This window comes from Cyclopterus lumpus, chromosome 5 (genome assembly GCF_009769545.1).
Source record: "Cyclopterus lumpus isolate fCycLum1 chromosome 5, fCycLum1.pri, whole genome shotgun sequence".
Lineage (NCBI taxonomy): Eukaryota > Metazoa > Chordata > Actinopteri > Perciformes > Cyclopteridae > Cyclopterus > Cyclopterus lumpus.
This window is the reverse complement of record NC_046970.1, coordinates 8,804,445-8,822,477: the sequence shown is the minus strand read 5'-3', so window position 1 is coordinate 8,822,477 and position 18,033 is coordinate 8,804,445. Positions and strand designations below refer to the sequence as shown.

The following is an 18,033-nucleotide window of genomic DNA, read 5'->3' as shown; positions in this document are numbered from 1 at the left end:
TCCCTTCGTCCATTAGTGTTTTCTTTTATTTCTGTCTCACCCTCTCATGTCCTCCCCCCCCCCCCTCCTCCCTCTCCCAGTTTAAACTCCCCACCTCGGCTCCTCCCACAACCAAACCCATTAAAGTCACCACAACAGCCTCTACCACAACGGCTCTGACAACCAGCACCACGACGACCACCACAACAACCCCCACAACCACAACAACTATCGCCACGACAACAACCATTGCTACGACAACAACGACCGCAGCTCCTGTCACTGTGGCAACCACTCAGGAGCCAACCATCCCTCCTGCACCCACGACCACCACCAGCCCTGAGCCACCCACCACAATGCCCCATCAGCCTGCCAGCATCCTGCCATCCACCACACCAGCACCCACTCCAACTCCGCCCCCAAAGGTCACCACCGGGATGGAAAAGGAGACTGAAGCGGGAGAGCTTTTTGTTGACACAGAAGGTGCCACGGCCACACATACTGTCGTCATGGTAGCCACGGAGTTGGTGCCAGCCACCGTGGCTGATGGTCTAAGTGGAGATCTGAACCCTGTGGTGCCTTTGATCATCCCGCCCCACGAAACAGATTCCTCCCCCTTGGAAGTGGTGACGAAGTCACCCCCGAGCGACACCCAGGAGGCTGAGGGAGCTCTGAGCCTGGCGGAGCCTCCCACCATGGCCTCATCTGGCTTCTCCCTGCCCACGCCCTTCCCTCTGGGTGAACCTGGCGACAACGAGCCCCCCCTCTACCTGGACCTGACCCAGACCCCCACCCTGATGCCCACACAAGACTCCCAGACTGAGGCAGGAATCCAAGGCACTGACCCTGAGGAGCTCCTCGGGCCAAAAGAAGAAGAAGAGGACTTTCGCGCAGAGAGCGCCGTCCAGTCAGAAAACGACAATGCCACATTTTCCGCGTCCACTGTGTTGTCAGGTGACGGGGAGGTTGACCACGCCCCCCAAACATACCCCCACCTGCTGGATACTGACTCAGAGCTGGACTACCAGTATGATCCAGCTGACGCCTTCCTCCCGGTGAGTTCAGCCGCCCTCCTCCTTCTACCGTTACTTCTTCTTCTCAAAGCTTCAGCAACCTCCCAGCGCTCCCGGCTCCTCACTAGACTCTGTACTACTGCCCTTGGTTCCCTGCTCCTCCTTTACTGTCTAACACCTGCGTTCTTTTTCTTGTTTTTCTTTTGCTCCCAAGAAAAACAGTTGCTCCAATTCAAACAGTTGTTTTTTTCACATTTCCAGCTCCATATTCATTTTTTGAAACTCACTTTGGAGGTATTCTGCTATGTGTGTGTTTACAGTGAATTAAAGTGAGATGACAGTTACATTCACAAAATCTTTTCCACACTTCAAGTTCCTGTCATATCATTGGAAGAAGCATAACCACGATATTATCTTCTTTCTACATGAATAGAATCTGATCAATTAATGTAGTGCTTGAGTTAACCAGTCCTTCCGATTAAACTTGGGGAGGAGCAGCTACAGAGGTCTGGTTAGATCCCTTCTGTCTAACTTTTCAAACTCAACATTTTTTAAACATCACACAGCTCCTTGTGGAGAAACGTAAGGCTTTTGAGAACTTACAATTTGCTGTCTCCAGTTGAGTCAACACACTCACATTAATGTGAAGAAGAATTTCAAAATGTGTAACTTTGGCGCCATGATTCCAAAAAGAGACGTTGGCACACAGCCGTGCTCGCTGGAATTGTCAAATTTTTTTTGACAATACCTTATGTACATGTAAACAGAACAAGTGAGGGGCTTGTGTGTTTATACTTTGCCTGTGTTCATAGGGGGACGAGGGCTCCTATGTCAGCTGGGGTTCTTCTGCGTGTCCCTGTGTGGAGAAGGTCCAGGGTTCATCACTGCTCCCTGTCAGAGTGGAGAGGAAGATCACCTTACTGGCCCGCAACCTGCATCTCTACCAGGTACACCCCCTACAAACACTCTCTCTCTCTCTCAGCCTCAACACATGTCAAAGATGATTCCATCTGCCTGGCTGGTGATCCCTTTACCAAACGCTCTTTGTGTGTTCAGGATATGGAGCTGGACTATGAGTGTGTGCTGGTCATCGAGGGGCAGACAGTGGTGGTGGACGCCTACGTGGAGACTGATGACATGAATCCATCAAATTTTGACATCACCTGTCAACTACACCAGGTATGTACATGTAAACAAAAGAACCAAGTGGCAACCCTTAAGATTTTCATCTTGGTTGATTTACTGGTGGGAGAGGCATTGACCTCCAATAGTTAAGGTTAGGCATTGACCTCCAATGGTTAAGGTTAGGTATTGACCTCCAATGGTTAAGGTTTGGCATTGACCTCCAATGGTTAAGGTTAGGTATTGACCTCCAATGGTTAAGGTTTGGCATTGACCTCCAATGGATAAGGTTAGGTATTGACATCCAATGGTTAAGGTTAGGCATTGACCTCCAATGGTTAAGGTTAGGCATTGACCTCCAATGGTTAAGGTTAGGTATTGACCTCCAATAATTAAGGTTAGGTATTGACCTCCAATGGTTAAGGTTTGGCAATGATCTCCAATGGTTAAGGTTGGGCAATGATCTCCAATGGTTAAGGTTAGACAATGATCTCCAATGGTTAAGGTTAGACAATGATCTCCAATGGTTAAGGTTAGGCAATGATCTCCAATGGTTGACGTTGGGCATTGATCTCCAATGTTTGAGGTTCGTCATTGACCTCCAGTGGTTGAGGTTAAGGTTAGGCATTGGCCTCCCGTGGTTGCCGTCTGGCATTGTCTTCTAATGGTTGATTTTAGGCATTGACCTCCAGTGGTTGAAGTTCGGCATTGGGCTTAAATGATTGAGGTATTTAAAACAAATGAAATCATCTTTTGTCCAGTACACATATTCTGCTCCAGTGGAAGAATACAATGCCATGGTGTATGTGAAGAGGAGAGACACCTTTCATGTCGACAGCTCTCCTGATCTATACGGTGAGATTAAGTACATGTTTTTATCCACTCAGCATCCTCCGTGAGTCTTCTCTCCGAAGACACTTAATGTCAACACACACTAACTGATGCACCTCTCTGTCTGCTCTGCCATCAGTGACTCTGTACAACTGCGCTGTGGGCCGCTCTGACTGCAGCCGTTGCCACACAGCCGACCACAAATACGGTTGTGTGTGGTGTGGCGGCGCTCAGGCCAGCTGCTTGTATTCAGACTCGTGTAGCGAACCCGTACAGCAGACATGCCCCGCCCCTGTCATCCACTCCGTGAGTACTGACCTTTGACATCTTTGCCCTTTATTTGTATTCAATATTTGAGCTACTCACTGCCAAGATAAGTACAGAGCTCTTTAAGAAATAAACTGTCACTTATTACTGGAGAGAGACATTCAGAAAGTTTCTAATTAAATGATGCTTCCTCCTTCAGATTGAGCCACTCTCTGGTCTGTTGGAAGGCGGCACCATGGTGACCATCTCAGGCTCCAACCTGGGCCAGAAGGCTGAGGACATCCTCCACTCGGTGTCAGTAGCCGGGATTCCCTGCACTGTCATCCCCAGCCTCTACGAGGTCTCCTCCAGGTACACCCTGACTGAGCATGGAAGAGCTGTGAATTGAGCAAAAACATATTTGAAGGCATCTGGGTCTTTTCGTCTTCAAAAACCCTATCAACAAGTAAACAAATAGATAAAGATAAGACAAAACTACTTCAAGGATTAATTTGAGGAACTGCTTAGAAAGAAGAGCTGCAACATTTTGTTGATCCACAGAAAATGATATGACATGTTTTAGTGACTCAACAATTACTGACCCAGTTTTCAAAAGGCAACTGACATAGAGAGACTTGGATCATATTTCAATATTTCATAAATGTTGACAAACACCGGATCATAAGGTCAAAATGTGAATTTGTCCAACAATCAGCCTCTGTACTTTGTGTTGACTGATTATTAACTAATTAAAACATGCTAACATGCTGTTTACTTTAAACTATTTACACTTCTGACAATGTGTATAGTAGATTTTTTGTAACTTATTGATCTTATTTACATTTTGTTTTATTTGCACTCTTTCCTACTTTACAAAGCAACTGATGTACGACAATTTCCCTCTGGATAATTAAAGTGTCTTATCTTATCTTAACAAATACATAAGGGTCCTCACTGAAGGATCATTCCCTTATCAGCTTAACCAAACATGTCCAGGATGTATGCCTGACTGTGTTATTAAGAACTACTATGTCTGCCTTCCAGGATTGTCTGCAGAACCAAAGCCAGTGGTGGAGAGAAGGTGGGCCACATGTCTGTAAAAGTGAGCGGAGGAGAGTTTGGTCTGTCCAGCCAGACTTTCAGCTACCAGGTACTTTAGAATACTTTTAGTTCTGGTAGAATACTGTATGTAAGGTTGTGTTGTTGAATAAGCAAATAGCTAAAGCATACAACAAATCAACATTGTTCCTCTCCTTCCTCTCAGGACCCATTTGTGATGGGGGTGTCTCCTGAAAGGGGGCCCAAAGCCGGAGGGACGACCCTGACTATAATCGGACGAAACCTGTTAACAGGACGTCCCTCTGACCTCGCCATCACTGTGGGAGGGGTGCACTGTAACATGTAAGACTCCCTCTCACACACACACACACCACACACACACACACACAACACACACACACAGACACAGACAGAGAAGTCAACATTATGTATTGTTTAAATAATTGTCTGTTGTTGATTCAAAGTTGGCTTTAATGAAGCTGAATTTTCTGCTATTTCTCTGCTTCACCATGAAGACTTCTTCAGTCAGTGTGACCTTTAACCTCCTTGTGCCATGGGGGGGGTAGAGAAGAGACCATGCCACTCTTATCATTATTTAATGTGTCTCTCCTCAGTGTGTCAGAGGTGCAGATTTCCAGTGTTCAGTGTGTGACAGGCAGCAGTAATAAGACCGGAGACCAGCGGGTCACCCTGCGTTACGGCAGCAGCCTGCGGCACCTCCACACCATAGCCTACCGCTACACCCACAACCCCAACATCACCCACGCCACGCCGGCAAGAGCTTCCTTGAGTGAGTCCGACTTCCATCTCGCAAACCTTCGGCGCTCGTTCTTCTACTAAAGTTGTTGGGTGCCAAAGGTGCCGTGGAATTTACTCGACTTTTCTGTCTGTTTAGCGGTGGTCGGCTGATCTACGTGTCGGGCCACAACCTGGACGTGGTGCAGGAGCCCCGGATGGTGGTGACCACCTCTCCCTTCGGGTCCATCAGCCAGAATAAAAGGAGGAAGCGGGGGAGGAGGAAGAGGAGTGTGGAGAGGACTCTGCGGAGGCCAGCGAGGATGGTCCCTGAGCCTATATGTTCTAGAGGGCTGCTCTGCTCCGTCAAACAGGTCTGTGTGCGTTGACGCAACCTAGAGGGTTGTTATTTTCTACAAGGTAAAATAAATTTCTTCATCTACTATAAGTATTTTTCCGCTCCCTCCCTGTCTCACCAGTTCACAGAGCGCTGTGAGGTGAACTCCTCCTCCCTGATCCTCTGCCGCTCTCCTATGGTGGACTCCTCCTTCCGGGGGTCAAAGGTCACCGCGGAGTTCTTGCTGGACAACCTGCGCTTTGACTTCAGCAGTCTGAACTCGCAGACCTTCAGCTACGAGCCCAACCCCGTCCTGCGGCCCCTGAACCAGCAGGACCCTTTGAAGGCCTACCGCTACAACCCAGGCAGCTTCATCCAGCTGGAGGTCAGGAGAGGCGGGGACAGGAGGGCAGCTCTGGGAGTAGTGGTTTTATGAAGAGAAGCTGTGACAGCATTGTCACTTTGGCACATTTTTGTTTTCTTTAAGCTGCACCAGATGGCGTTTCTGAGTCGTATTATTGTTGGTGCTGCTGTCGCAAAGACAACCTTTGGTTTTCTTCAGAGCCTAGCAACAACCAACAACTCAGTTTGTAATATGGCTACCGCTAGCAGCCTAGCCACAGCCCAAAGCATGAACCAACCGTTAGAATCCCAGTTTGTACTAGAAACCTAGATTCCAGAAGTAGGTTGTGTTACTTACTAATCTAGCTTAGTAGAAGTAGCGTTTTGTCCATCGTCTGCCATTTCCACTACCTGGGGAAGGCTACTGGAAGCTATTTTGTTGAGTTGCCACTATAGCTTTTATTGTGAAAGGTAAGAACAGAAGGAGTGTAGCTGTAGTGCGTTGCCATTGACAATGTGGGAGGTAATAGAAAGTTTGCCGTTGTGGTTCAGACTGCATGGCCATGTTATTTATGTTATAACCTTGATAAATACAGGCATAATTGAATGATTGACCTCTTCCTCTGTGCTGTAAATGGAGCCTTGAGGCAATAAAGTAGAATGGAGGCAGACGGAATGACAATTCACTTATAGGGAACCAGTCTAGACGCAGATGGTATCATTATGCTACAGCCATTACACTGTGCAATCACCATTTACTTCATAATAGTACATAAAGAAAATATCCATTAACAATAACTAATTAACATGTAAACTGAAAGATGTCAGTAAACAACTTTATCCATATTGTCTACTTTCAAACCTTTTTTTTGTACGTCTTGAAAACCTGGAAGTGAAAGTAAAAGATAAACTTGAAGTTCCTACTCTGTCTGCTCTCAGGGGGAAAACCTGGACCTGGCCATCACTAAGGACGAAGTGGTGGTGCTGGTTGGGGAGGGTGTGTGTGCCGTTAAGACCCTGACTAAAAACCATCTGTACTGCGAGCCGCCGCCTCAGCAACCATCACCAGGACCCAACGGCAAGAGGCGCGAGGGCTCTGACGTCCTGCCTGAATTCACAGTGAGTTGGTGCTTTTCACTTTTGAAAAATCTTTACATTTTCTTGAGCCGTGACATTTCAAGGACTGTTTGAGGACGCTGCTGTTGTGTGTGTTTCAGGTCCAAATGGGCAACCTGAACTTCTCCCTGGGTAAGGTTCAGTATGACAACCTCAGCCTGTCCACCTTTCCCCTGGAGGCTCAGATTGGAGTTGGGGTTGGGGCGTCCATAGTAGCCCTCATCGTCCTCATCATCGTGCTCATTTACAGGTGTGTGTGTGTGTGTGTGTGTTCCCTGTGTAGCTTAGTGTAGAAAAAGAAGGACACATAAACTGATCTGATGAATCCACAATGTCCTGCTAGCTTGTCGGGTGAACCGCTGATCCTCTGATTGAAAGACGGACCTGCAGACCCACAGTCGCCACACACTTTATGGTCATCACATGCAGTTTTCTGTATGCTGTATAATTGTTCATTTAGCCCTTTCTAAAATTATGAATTTATACATTTCTGCATACTGGAGTCTCTAAATATTCTTTGAATTTGACTGGAAAGCAGAGACTCTTGTGTATCCAATGAGCTCAGTTGTATTCATGTGTGTCAGTCCTCATAGTAGCCATTTCATTGGAAAGAGACTACTGACAAAATGACCTGTTGTGATCACTCACACAATCTAGATACCCAGAGCATTCAGAGAATGTGTGGATTTCCAAACAATATTGATAATAAAAGGGTTTCTGAGCCGTTTCCACACCAGAAGTCCTCGCCATCCAATTGCAGGAAAAAATGCAATTCTTGTAGAAATCTCAAAGTCTGAGAAACCAAATCGCATTCTATGGTGTCCCACAAGGTCTTGGTGTCTTAATGTGGTATTATGGAGGTCTCCAGCTTTCAGATAATGTATACCCATATGTGTCTTCTCCTGCTGACCTTTTATCTCTCCCTGAACAGACCAGATCTGTGAGCACTAGTAGAGTTATAGAGCAACGTTTTGATGACATTGAGAACTAATTAGAGCTTGTTAAACATCAATAGTTTCTGAGCACTGACTACATTTCATTCCATAAATGTGATCATAATTAAGCATTCAGTTTAACACAAAAGTGAAACAACAGTCCTCCTGGGTCAGACCGAGTTTCTATAAAACTCATCAAGTCTGAACCGAATGCTGTCTGTCAGGTTAGGCTGCAGCATCACAAGGTTAATATACACAGAGAGAGAGAATGCACTTCTTCATCTGTCTTCTTAATACACACAACATCTTTAATGCAAGAAAAGAAAACATTTTAGTCAAACAAGAAACACTGAATGAACAAGTTCAGATCAGTGTATGTGTTAAAAGGTTTTCCTCTCCGTTTGTGGCCACAGGGGTGAATAAAAAGGAAAAAAGAAACCTTGGCACAACAACATCCAATCATCAGAGCAGCAGCACTCACTCACTCATACCAGCTGCCTGGATAGAATTATGCAGCCAAACACACAGGAATTAACAATCTAAAGTAGGCAACAGAACTCTTAATGCTAAGAAATCATGAGTATGTGTGTTCGCCCCTTAAACAAACAACTCATTGAATCCATGACACATATTTCCTGTTTACATCTCCCTGAGCATTATGGGAAAAGCAGGATCAGGGTCGTCACCTTTGGGTGTTACCTAATCAGACAGTGTTTTCAATCTGACCTCTGCGATTAACCCTGAGTCTGGTGTGGGTTTGTTGGGTCAAATGACTTGAGTCAACCCTTTTCACAATCTCACTGGATTCCCACTAATCCAGTGTGAAACTGGTACTACTTGTCCTTGGTTCCCTATCTCCGCCTGACCCTCTGCTCCTGTCTCTGTTGCTCCCACCCCTTTCAGGAGAAAGAGTAAGCAGGCTCTGAGAGACTACAAGAAGGTCCAGATCCAGCTGGAGAACCTGGAAACCAGCGTGAGAGACCGCTGCAAGAAAGAGTTTACAGGTAAAAGAGAGCGAGCTGGTTTGGAGAGGGAGGGCCATAGACGGAAGAACGAGCAAAGTTTGTTTTAGTTTGCCGAGGTCAACAGATCCGCTTTGTTTTCACACTGGCCACATTGCGATTACCCCATTACATCGCGCCTCCAGGATGAAAGGTTCCTCTCATCCCACAAGGCTGCTGCAGAGGAGTTTAATTTTAGGCAGCCAGTGTCAATATTTAACAGCTCCGGCGTCCCAACACAGTTCCCAGCACACACTTTGAATATAACATTTAGTAGAGGCTGAACACAAAAGGTCTTGTAGCGACACCTTCTGATCCTCCTCCTCACTCAGATTTGATGACAGAGATGATGGACATGTCCAGCGACCTGGTGGGCTCCGGCATCCCTTTCCTTGACTACCGGAGGTACGCCGAGCGCATCTTCTTCCCTGGCCACCGGGAGTCTCCGCTGAGACGAGACCTCGACGTCCAGGAGTGTCGGAGGCAAACGGTGGAGCAGGGCCTGGTGCAGCTGTCCAACCTGCTCAACAGTAAACTTTTCCTCACCAAGGTAGTCGTTGCCACCAATGACCTTGTGAGACTTTAAGACGCCGTCTACCTTTTCGAACACGGGGATAATCTGCCGCTCTTCTCTTTGCTCTCAGTTCATTCACACTCTGGAGAGCCAGCGGACTTTCTCTCCCAGAGATAGGGCCTACGTGGCCTCCCTGCTGACGGTGTCGCTGCACGGTAAACTGGAGTACTTCACCGACATCCTCAAGACACTCCTCAACGACCTGGTGGAGCAGTACGTGGCCAAGAACCCCAAACTGATGCTGCGACGGTAAGAAGAAGAGGTCATAGTTCAAAGGTGTTTGAAAGAAGCCTAGCATGGATTCAAACTGTGTGTTTCTTCTCTGTAGAACGGAGACAGTGGTGGAGAAGCTGCTGACCAACTGGATGTCCATCTGCCTCTATGCTTTCCTCAGGGTCAGTCACAATAAAAAAAAAATTTTCGTAACATTTTAAACAGGGTTGGAGCCAGATGTAAACTTTTGATGATAATAGGATACCTAAAACATAATAATTGGCAAGGAAAATAAACCATTCTGTTTAGCCAATGTCCTATTTAGTTTCTAATAGGCCCTTTTCACAGCAGCTATTTGACATGTCATTGCAGGTTCAACACAGGTGTAATTGATAACATTTATTCTGGCCCTGTTCTATTTAGATGGGTCAGGGCCCTGTGTGCATGCTGGTTCAGTGAAATGACTAAATAAATATAAAACTGTATGACTTTAAAGACACATGACATCGTACTCTTCTGATTTATAGTCTATCCGTATTTCAATAAATCTCCTTTCCATACAGTGACCATTCCCTATAAGCCCAGTTTCTGTTGCATCCTTTCATCCACCAGACGTAACTCTGTGGGGAGATCATGCATTCGGTTGTGATTCTGCCTGTCTGTCCACGGCTAATTTTGCATACTACTGGACTAATCAGCCTGATATTTTCTGTGCTCATTTGTTACTTTATGCACAAGGACCTCTTGCGGTTGCAGTGACATAAAACATTTTAAAAACCTATTATTATATTATTGTTTTTTTACTGTCAGTGATTGCTGACTCCTCTTAATCGCTCCGTAGGAGCTCTAGGAGATCAACACCTGGTTCAGTAGCAGAAGGCATTTCCTGCAATCGACGAGGCTAAAAACCAGCCTTACCCAGTCTGTTGCAGGCCACTTTTTGGACTGACATCCATGGAAATGTTTTGGTTTAATTTTTAACCGCAACTTCCGCAAATTAAGTCCACGTTAGTCCATCAGTTCACATTTCTTCATGTAATCGTTAATTAAAAAAAGTAATTAACATAAGTGGCTTTATGTTAGTTCTTGAAGAACCATAAGAACACTGTATTTATAGTATTTTAAACGTAATGTGATATATCCCTTGAGTCATTTCCCAGTGCAACTTTAAAATAGCGGATGAGCGTGCATTCCAAAGGTTAAAGTACTGACATCTGTGAAGTGCCGAGGGAAAATTTCACCAGAAAGGTTCCCATGCAGAGGGAATGGCGTTTAAATGTTTTAAAAAGCCTGTGTTCATCAATTGTGATGAGTAGCAGTAGTTAAAGAATTTCCTGATAGACTTTGATTTTGTAGAATGTAAACTTTACAGCCTCTTCGGCACAAATTTGCAAGTTACTGATTTAAAGAATGTCCCTGTCATTGGAGACCTTTGTTGTCTCCTGTACAGTGTCGGGCCAGTGCTAATTAACTCTAGTGTGTGCGTGTATTTGTGCAGGACTCAGCAGGGGAGTCTCTCTACATGCTGTTCAGGGCCATAAAGCACCAGGTCGATAAAGGGCCGGTGGACGCTGTGACCGGCAAGGCCAAGTACACCCTCAATGACAACCGCCTGCTGCGAGAGGACGTGGAGTACAAGACCCTGGTGAGGAGCCCTCTGACTTCAGACCATTCTGATCGTTTGCATCTAATTAAAGAGTCCCGGACTGTCACTGCGACCTTCAGGAAGTTTCCTTATTCCCTCTTCCATCTTCTCGCCCCTCTTTTCCCTCTTCTCCCACAGACTCTGAATGTTTTGGTGCAGGGCGGCGCAGTGAACGAGAGCCAGCCGCTGCCCTCCAAAGTGCTGGACTGTGACACCATCACACAGGTGAAAGAGAAGCTGCTGGACCAGGTGTACAAGGGCACCTCCTTCTCCCACCGACCCCACGCGGACTCGTTGGACCTGGGTAAGAGTTCATTCACGCAGAGTCACACACCTGACGCTGAAAGGGAGCAGTGTGTAGGATTTAGTGGCGTTTAGTGGTGAGGTTGCCGATTGCAACCAGCCGAATACACCGCCTCTGACCCCTTCGTTTCCAGGCGTGTAGACAACCACAGTGGTCTTCAGGTAAAGGCTTTCTAGAGTTATGACACAGTTATGAATACTATATTATTTTCTGCTAAGACATTCCCATAAATCTTACAATTTGGCCCTTTTTAAATCCAGTCAACCTTTATTTTATTTATACTTATAAGTCTGAAGGTTTTGCAGTTAAATGAGAAGTTATGAATGGTTCATTTGCCTGCAACAGTTTTCTGTTCCATTTGTTGAGCTGTGGTGCCCCCTGCTGCACGACCAAAATAAATACAAGGACAGTCCATTCATGGGTCTTTTATCCAAGTTCTCACCGCATTAAATTATGATTGTGTGCTGTTAATACCGAAATAACAACGACTGACCCAAACAGCAGCAGGAATAAATACTGGGACCTGCCAGTGCGTCTGCACATATTCCATTGTGAATATATTACATTTAGTGAGACTTTTAATATTTTACACACTCTGTGCTGACCCTCTGGCTGCTGTCTGTCGTTCAGAGTGGCGCTCTGGTGTTGCCGGCCATCTCATTCTGTCAGATGAGGACTTAACATCAGTGGTTCAGGGCAATTGGAAACGCCTCAACACGCTGCAGCACTACAAGGTCAGAGGTCACGCTCCACTAACACTGTCACTATTTTTGTGGTCTAATATATATTAAAACTGTATACTTTGTGTTTTACATCAGGTCCCAGACGGTGCGACGGTAGCGCTGGTCCCTCGCAACACCAAACACATTCACCATGACAACCACGACTACGTGGCAGGAGAGAGTGAGTTAACATGGGCACAGCGTTATTGCAAATAATAAATCTTCTGGCGGTGATCAAATTACCACCTAAAAAACATCAGAATCCTAAGCAACCACTTCTTCACGTGTACAACTTGAACAGTAACATTCTGGCGGTGACCCTTAATAGTCGACTCTTCAACGTTGCAATCTAATTAGCCTGAGTCAACCGTCCAGAAGACAGTCAAACCCGTTACAATATTGGAAAGATGTGGTTATGAAACAAAGGATCATTCCATTCAGGCTATAGGGGTGTGCTGAATGTCTGATTATACATATAATTGCTTTGTTTCTCTCAATACATCCTGATTGTATAGGCTTTGTGATGCATATTGAAAGAAAAACAGTCACTATCCATCGGAGCAGCACCTTGACGATGACCTCAGAAAGGCTGAATGAGAACAACACAAGTCTGCCCTTTCAAAATCACGCCATACGCTCTCCCTGTCCTTCACTTCTGTCTGATTAATCCACACACACAGCCAGCAGACAGCGCTGTCCATTATTCTGACACCGCAGCAGAGCAATAGTCACATGTACCTCAGCAAATCATGTTGTTGCTATTACTGCTTTTCTATAGAACAATAAAGCTCAATGAGCAAAACATGTTTCAAGTCAGTCGACGTGAGGCAAGACTTGACCAATAAGATTCAGCTACCTAAATGCTGAGCTGGGGACACCCCTACTACTCTCATAGTTTGTAAAGTAAATCTAGGCAGCAGAAATGATTGAACATGCCATACTTGTACTGTTTGATCTGTATAACTATCTATAACCATGGATCGTCTGTCCAAGACTTTGAAAGGTTGTAGTGTTGTTCACAGTTTAAAGTAAATGGGATGATCCAATAATTCAAACAAACATCAAAACAATTGTACTTTGTAATCCAATTTTCACTCCATTGATACCAGATTTGTTTATAGTCAAAGTGAATCCTTATAGATTCTCATACTAGCTTTTGATTAATCAAACACAAAGATGTTTCTGTATATCAGATGGGGAAGCACCACTCAGTCAGTGAGCTATACAAAGTAAAGTTTTTGGATCATTGATCTGTGCAGAGACTCCGATGCTGGAAGATGCAGATGAAGGTGGAGTGAGGCTGTGGCATCTGGTGAAAGCCAGCGAGGAGCCTGAGCTGCCCAAACACCGCCGAGGCAGTCTGAGGGAGAGAGAGAGGGCCAAGGCCATCCCTGAGATCTACCTTACCCGCCTGCTGTCCATGAAGGTATACACACACACACACACACACATACACACACACACGTACTGGCTTCCATTCGGAATGGGGACCAACGTTTTGATCCACCGTGTCCAGACACACACACACACGCACGCACACACACACACACACACACACACACACACACACACACACACACAGGGGTGGAGACTGGCTCAGTGGTGAGCAGCGTCGTCCTTCAATCAGAGGATCGGCGGTTCGATCCCCGGCTTTGCTAGTCCATGTCGATGTGTCCTTGGGCAAGACACTGAACCCCAAAATGCTCCCGTAGCTGTACCTACAGTGTATGAATGTTAGTGAATCCTGATGTGCAGGTGGCTCCTCCAATTAGAGTATGAATATGTGTGAATGATTTCATGCAGTGTTAAAACCTCTTTGAGTGGTCGGAAGACTAGAAAAGTAATTACCATTACCATTTGGTCAGTGGCCCTACGCTTTGAACTATGGCACACTAGCTTCCCCTCTAGCGTCAGTTTGGCCCGTGTCAGTTTTCGCTAGTTACATGTGTAAATGTCGAAATAAACTTCTATGTTCACAGGAAATGTACAGTTTCCGATCATTACATGTCTCTTCTCAAAATTCAGTTTTTAATACTACTTGGTTGGTTTAGGCAACAAAAGTACTTGATTAGTTTAGAAAAAGATTGTTTGGGTTCAAATAAGTTTGTTTGTTACTAATTTGTTACAGAGCTGGCGTTAGTTAAGTACTCAGTTAATTAACATAATTAAAGTGAACTAAGACCATGTTTACTTTAATTCACACGGGACACGAACGGCAGTCTCCTGGGTGAAAGTCCTGTTCATTTGACCCTTCAAATCTCCCCGCCTAATACAAAATGTCTCGCTCTATATTCTACGTCAGTTGCTCTGACCGTCTAATAATGACACAGATGCATTTACATTGGCTATCTGACAGCCCGCTGCATCTCATAAGGTCGTTGGAGGGCGCCTGGGTATCAGACGCTAAGCGGCATGTATTCAAATAGTTGGGAGTGAGAATGTATTTTGTGTAATGTGCGTTTTTATTTTGGCAAGTGAATTACAGTCAGAACAGAAGTGTAGGGACTCCGAAACATAACTGTACAAAAGCGTGAGTTTATAGGAACCCGTTTGACTCTCCTTCCTCCTCCTGCTCCTCCACGTTCTTCAGGGGACGCTGCAGAAGTTTGTAGACGATCTGTTCACAGTGATCCTCAGCACCAGTCGCCCCGTCCCGCTGGCCGTCAAATACTTCTTCGACCTGCTGGACGACCAGGCGGCAAAACACGGCATCTCCGACCCGGAGACAATACACATATGGAAGACCAACAGGTACAGCATGGACACTCAAAGAGATATTGTATCTGCTTTTAATGAAGGCACAATTGTTTTTCATGTTTAAAATAATGAATTTGGGTGGTGAGTCCACAGGGTGGCTGCTCCACCAGGATTAATTAATTCCAACCACTTCAAGCTGGATGTTACAACAGCAAGTCAGCGGTTCTAACGTTTCCTCTGTTTCTCCAGTCTCCCTCTGCGTTTCTGGATCAACATTGTGAAGAACCCTCAGTTCATCTTTGACGTCCAGGCGTCGGACCACGTGGACGCCGTGCTGACTGTCATCTCCCAGACCTTCATGGACTCGTGCACCATCGCTGAGCACAAGCTGGGACGGGTGAGGCTGGGAGCATAGCAGACGCTCATGCTCGTCAGAACTGAGAGAGGATTGATTATTTCAGATTGCCCCCCCCCCCCCCCCCCCCTCTTTGGTTCTCATTCCCTCTTGTCTTTCTGACCAGGACTCTCCCATCAACAAGCTGCTGTATGCCAGAGACATCCCACGCTACAAGCAGATGGTAGAAAGGTGGGTTCAGTTTGAATTAAAGCTCCTTTAATAATGTGACCTACAGCAAATATTATTTCTGCATTTTGGAATGTTCTGGTATACATTGAATAAAAGTGATTGTATTTTTTTCTTTAAAAAGCAGTTTGGTCAAATGTTAACACTTTCTATGAGGCTCTTGTCTACAATCCATTATTAACAAACTTATGATGAGTTATAATCTGTTTTTAACACTGTATAGCTATAAGCACTCATACATATTAATTATGTTTTATAACAATCATAACACACTATAAAGAATGTTTTAATGACTAATGTTAAGTATTATAATACTTAACAACTAATGGTGACATTTGTTTTTGCAATGATCATGAGTTACGTATAGTCCCATTATAATGCATTATAACAGTGATTATGATGCATTATAAAAATATTGAAATGTGTCTTTTTATAATGCATCATAATCACTGTTATAATGGGAATATATGTAACTCTAAATGCCCGTTTGCTTTAAGTAAAGCGCAAAAATATAATTAAATACATTTTCACTTTACTCAAGGCAAACAATAAGTCACAGTCAGCTTTATTGTCATTTCTTCCATTTGTGCAAACATACAAAAGATCTGAAAGTATGTTTCTCTCTTGTCCAACATAAAGTGATTGTAGTAATAACAATAATAAAGTGCAAAATAGATAACAACAACAAAGAACATGTAGACAACATATAAGTTAAGAACTATAAAAACTATGAAACTTTACATTCGTATTATAGCAGCAGTCAGACTAAGAGTAATTTATAATCACATTATAATGTATAACACTGATTATACTGCATTGTAAAACTACTACAACTATGGAGATTCTAATACACTATGATCCTTGCAACTAAAACATTTCCGACTATCAATCATGAAGTATTATGATACTTATTAGTCATGAAATGCTTTATAATAAAGTATACAATTATACTACAAGTAGATTATAACACATAAGTATGTTCATAATTATATAGAGGGTAATTGGCTCATTTTCTATACTTTATTGAAGCTCTCTTGTTTTAGTATGAAATATTCTTTCATCATCTCATTGAAGTGTTCTAGTCTCAGTCGTGGGATGTTGACCATACTTGCTACCGTTGCAGGTACTATGCTGACATCCGGCAGACCATCTCAGCCAGCGACCAGGAGATGAACTCTGCTCTGGCCGAACTGTCCAGGGTGAGTGAGTGCAGCCTCACCTCAGAGGAGAGCGGTCCACAGACCCCGAGGTGGACGTCTAACCAGCATGCTTTGTGTTTCAGAACTACTCCGGAGAGCTGAACTACCTGGTCGCACTGCACGAGCTTTACAAGTACATCAACAAGTACTACGACCAGGTGTGTTAATCGCTTAGTCTGACCCAACAGTGTATCGTGGTGCAACACGGAGATGATGTGGTGATGTGCACAGTAAAGTCTGATCAACGATGGCTTGCTTACAGCACTCATTTGTGTTTACACTTAATTCTGAAGGTTGGTGGTAGATTTCAAATGTAAATTCCTCAATATGTCGATGAGGAGTTTACGCCGGTGTGTTAAGCCAGGTAAAGAAAATTAAACAATGACAGGTGGTTATTATAACAAAAGAAAACTCTGGATTTACGGGTAAAATGTAGATAGTCTCTCAGATTAAAGTGGAAATGTACAACCCCCCCCAAAAAAAGTCTTCAAATTTACTAAAGAAATATTTCGGGAAAAGTGTGTTTTTGTCACGGTGCCACTCCTCGTCACACCACGTACAGTATATGTATCTTTTCAGGACCTTGGCCTGGCTCAGACTTTACCGTAGTAACTGCTTTAGGAGCAACACAATTCAGACGGCAGCTGGCGTTGGCTCGGTTTGGCATCAGTTTCTTTCTCATGAATTCACGACTTTAATCTTAAAAAATGAAGAAAAATTGTTTTGGGGGGAATATAGCGTCCCTTCCTCGGCTCAGTAATTGATGTATTTCTTTACCTACAATGGGCGTAATATGCTGTTGTATGAGCTGCATGTTTTCATTTTCGAGAATGTGTTTTATGTCAAAGGAGGAATAAGTAGGTTATTCAGTCTGGTCTTTTCTGGCATTTAGTATCAGACATCGTGACACTGGCAAACATTTACTAATGACTGTTTGACTGTTTATTTGAGTTATTAGTATTTAATATAGACAATAGCAGAGTTCTGAGCCGATCACTTGCAGCAAATTATGATGAGGTAGTTAGAGGTTCACCACCAGGATGAATGTATGAATAATACTTATTGATACAATACAATAAGCATTATGTATTCAGCAGATTGCTACTTTTTTTAGTTTTTAGTTTTTTTTAAATGCAAAAAAATATGTAACGTGCGTTTCTTTTAAAAAAATGTCATCTTTCATTACATTTCTGCTAATGGGAATAATGCCTCTTATGTTTGTGCTTGTCATCGCTCTCTCTCCACCCATCACTGTGCCGTCTTCAGATCATCACTGCGCTGGAGGAGGACCCCACGGCCCAGAAGATGCAGCTTGGTTACCGGCTGCAGCAGATCGCGGCCGCCGTGGAGAATAAAGTCACTGACTTGTGACAAAGGACA

The 18,033-nt window shown here is 44.4% G+C and overlaps 1 protein-coding gene across 1 annotated transcript in view; it reads left to right on the top strand.

The window, feature by feature from the left end:
* The window catches only part of plxnb1b (plexin b1b), a 93,169-nt gene that overhangs the window by 74,595 nt on the left and 541 nt on the right, over positions 1–18,033 (top strand). The window contains exons 13-40 of the mRNA XM_034532186.1: positions 81–1,034; positions 1,805–1,939; positions 2,049–2,171; positions 2,876–2,969; positions 3,085–3,251; positions 3,412–3,563; positions 4,236–4,341; positions 4,456–4,592; positions 4,865–5,044; positions 5,146–5,359; positions 5,465–5,707; positions 6,604–6,783; positions 6,882–7,030; positions 8,619–8,719; positions 9,049–9,266; positions 9,361–9,539; positions 9,619–9,685; positions 11,002–11,148; positions 11,287–11,452; positions 12,083–12,186; positions 12,271–12,355; positions 13,434–13,600; positions 14,765–14,925; positions 15,121–15,268; positions 15,393–15,457; positions 16,578–16,653; positions 16,737–16,811; positions 17,920–18,033. The exon at positions 17,920–18,033 is cut by the window's right edge and continues 541 nt beyond it. Of these exons, the coding sequence (XP_034388077.1) occupies positions 81–1,034; positions 1,805–1,939; positions 2,049–2,171; positions 2,876–2,969; positions 3,085–3,251; positions 3,412–3,563; positions 4,236–4,341; positions 4,456–4,592; positions 4,865–5,044; positions 5,146–5,359; positions 5,465–5,707; positions 6,604–6,783; positions 6,882–7,030; positions 8,619–8,719; positions 9,049–9,266; positions 9,361–9,539; positions 9,619–9,685; positions 11,002–11,148; positions 11,287–11,452; positions 12,083–12,186; positions 12,271–12,355; positions 13,434–13,600; positions 14,765–14,925; positions 15,121–15,268; positions 15,393–15,457; positions 16,578–16,653; positions 16,737–16,811; positions 17,920–18,024 (4,698 nt within the window). The 3' untranslated portion in view covers positions 18,025–18,033. The remainder of the gene's footprint in view (positions 1–80; positions 1,035–1,804; positions 1,940–2,048; positions 2,172–2,875; positions 2,970–3,084; positions 3,252–3,411; positions 3,564–4,235; positions 4,342–4,455; positions 4,593–4,864; positions 5,045–5,145; positions 5,360–5,464; positions 5,708–6,603; positions 6,784–6,881; positions 7,031–8,618; positions 8,720–9,048; positions 9,267–9,360; positions 9,540–9,618; positions 9,686–11,001; positions 11,149–11,286; positions 11,453–12,082; positions 12,187–12,270; positions 12,356–13,433; positions 13,601–14,764; positions 14,926–15,120; positions 15,269–15,392; positions 15,458–16,577; positions 16,654–16,736; positions 16,812–17,919) is intronic.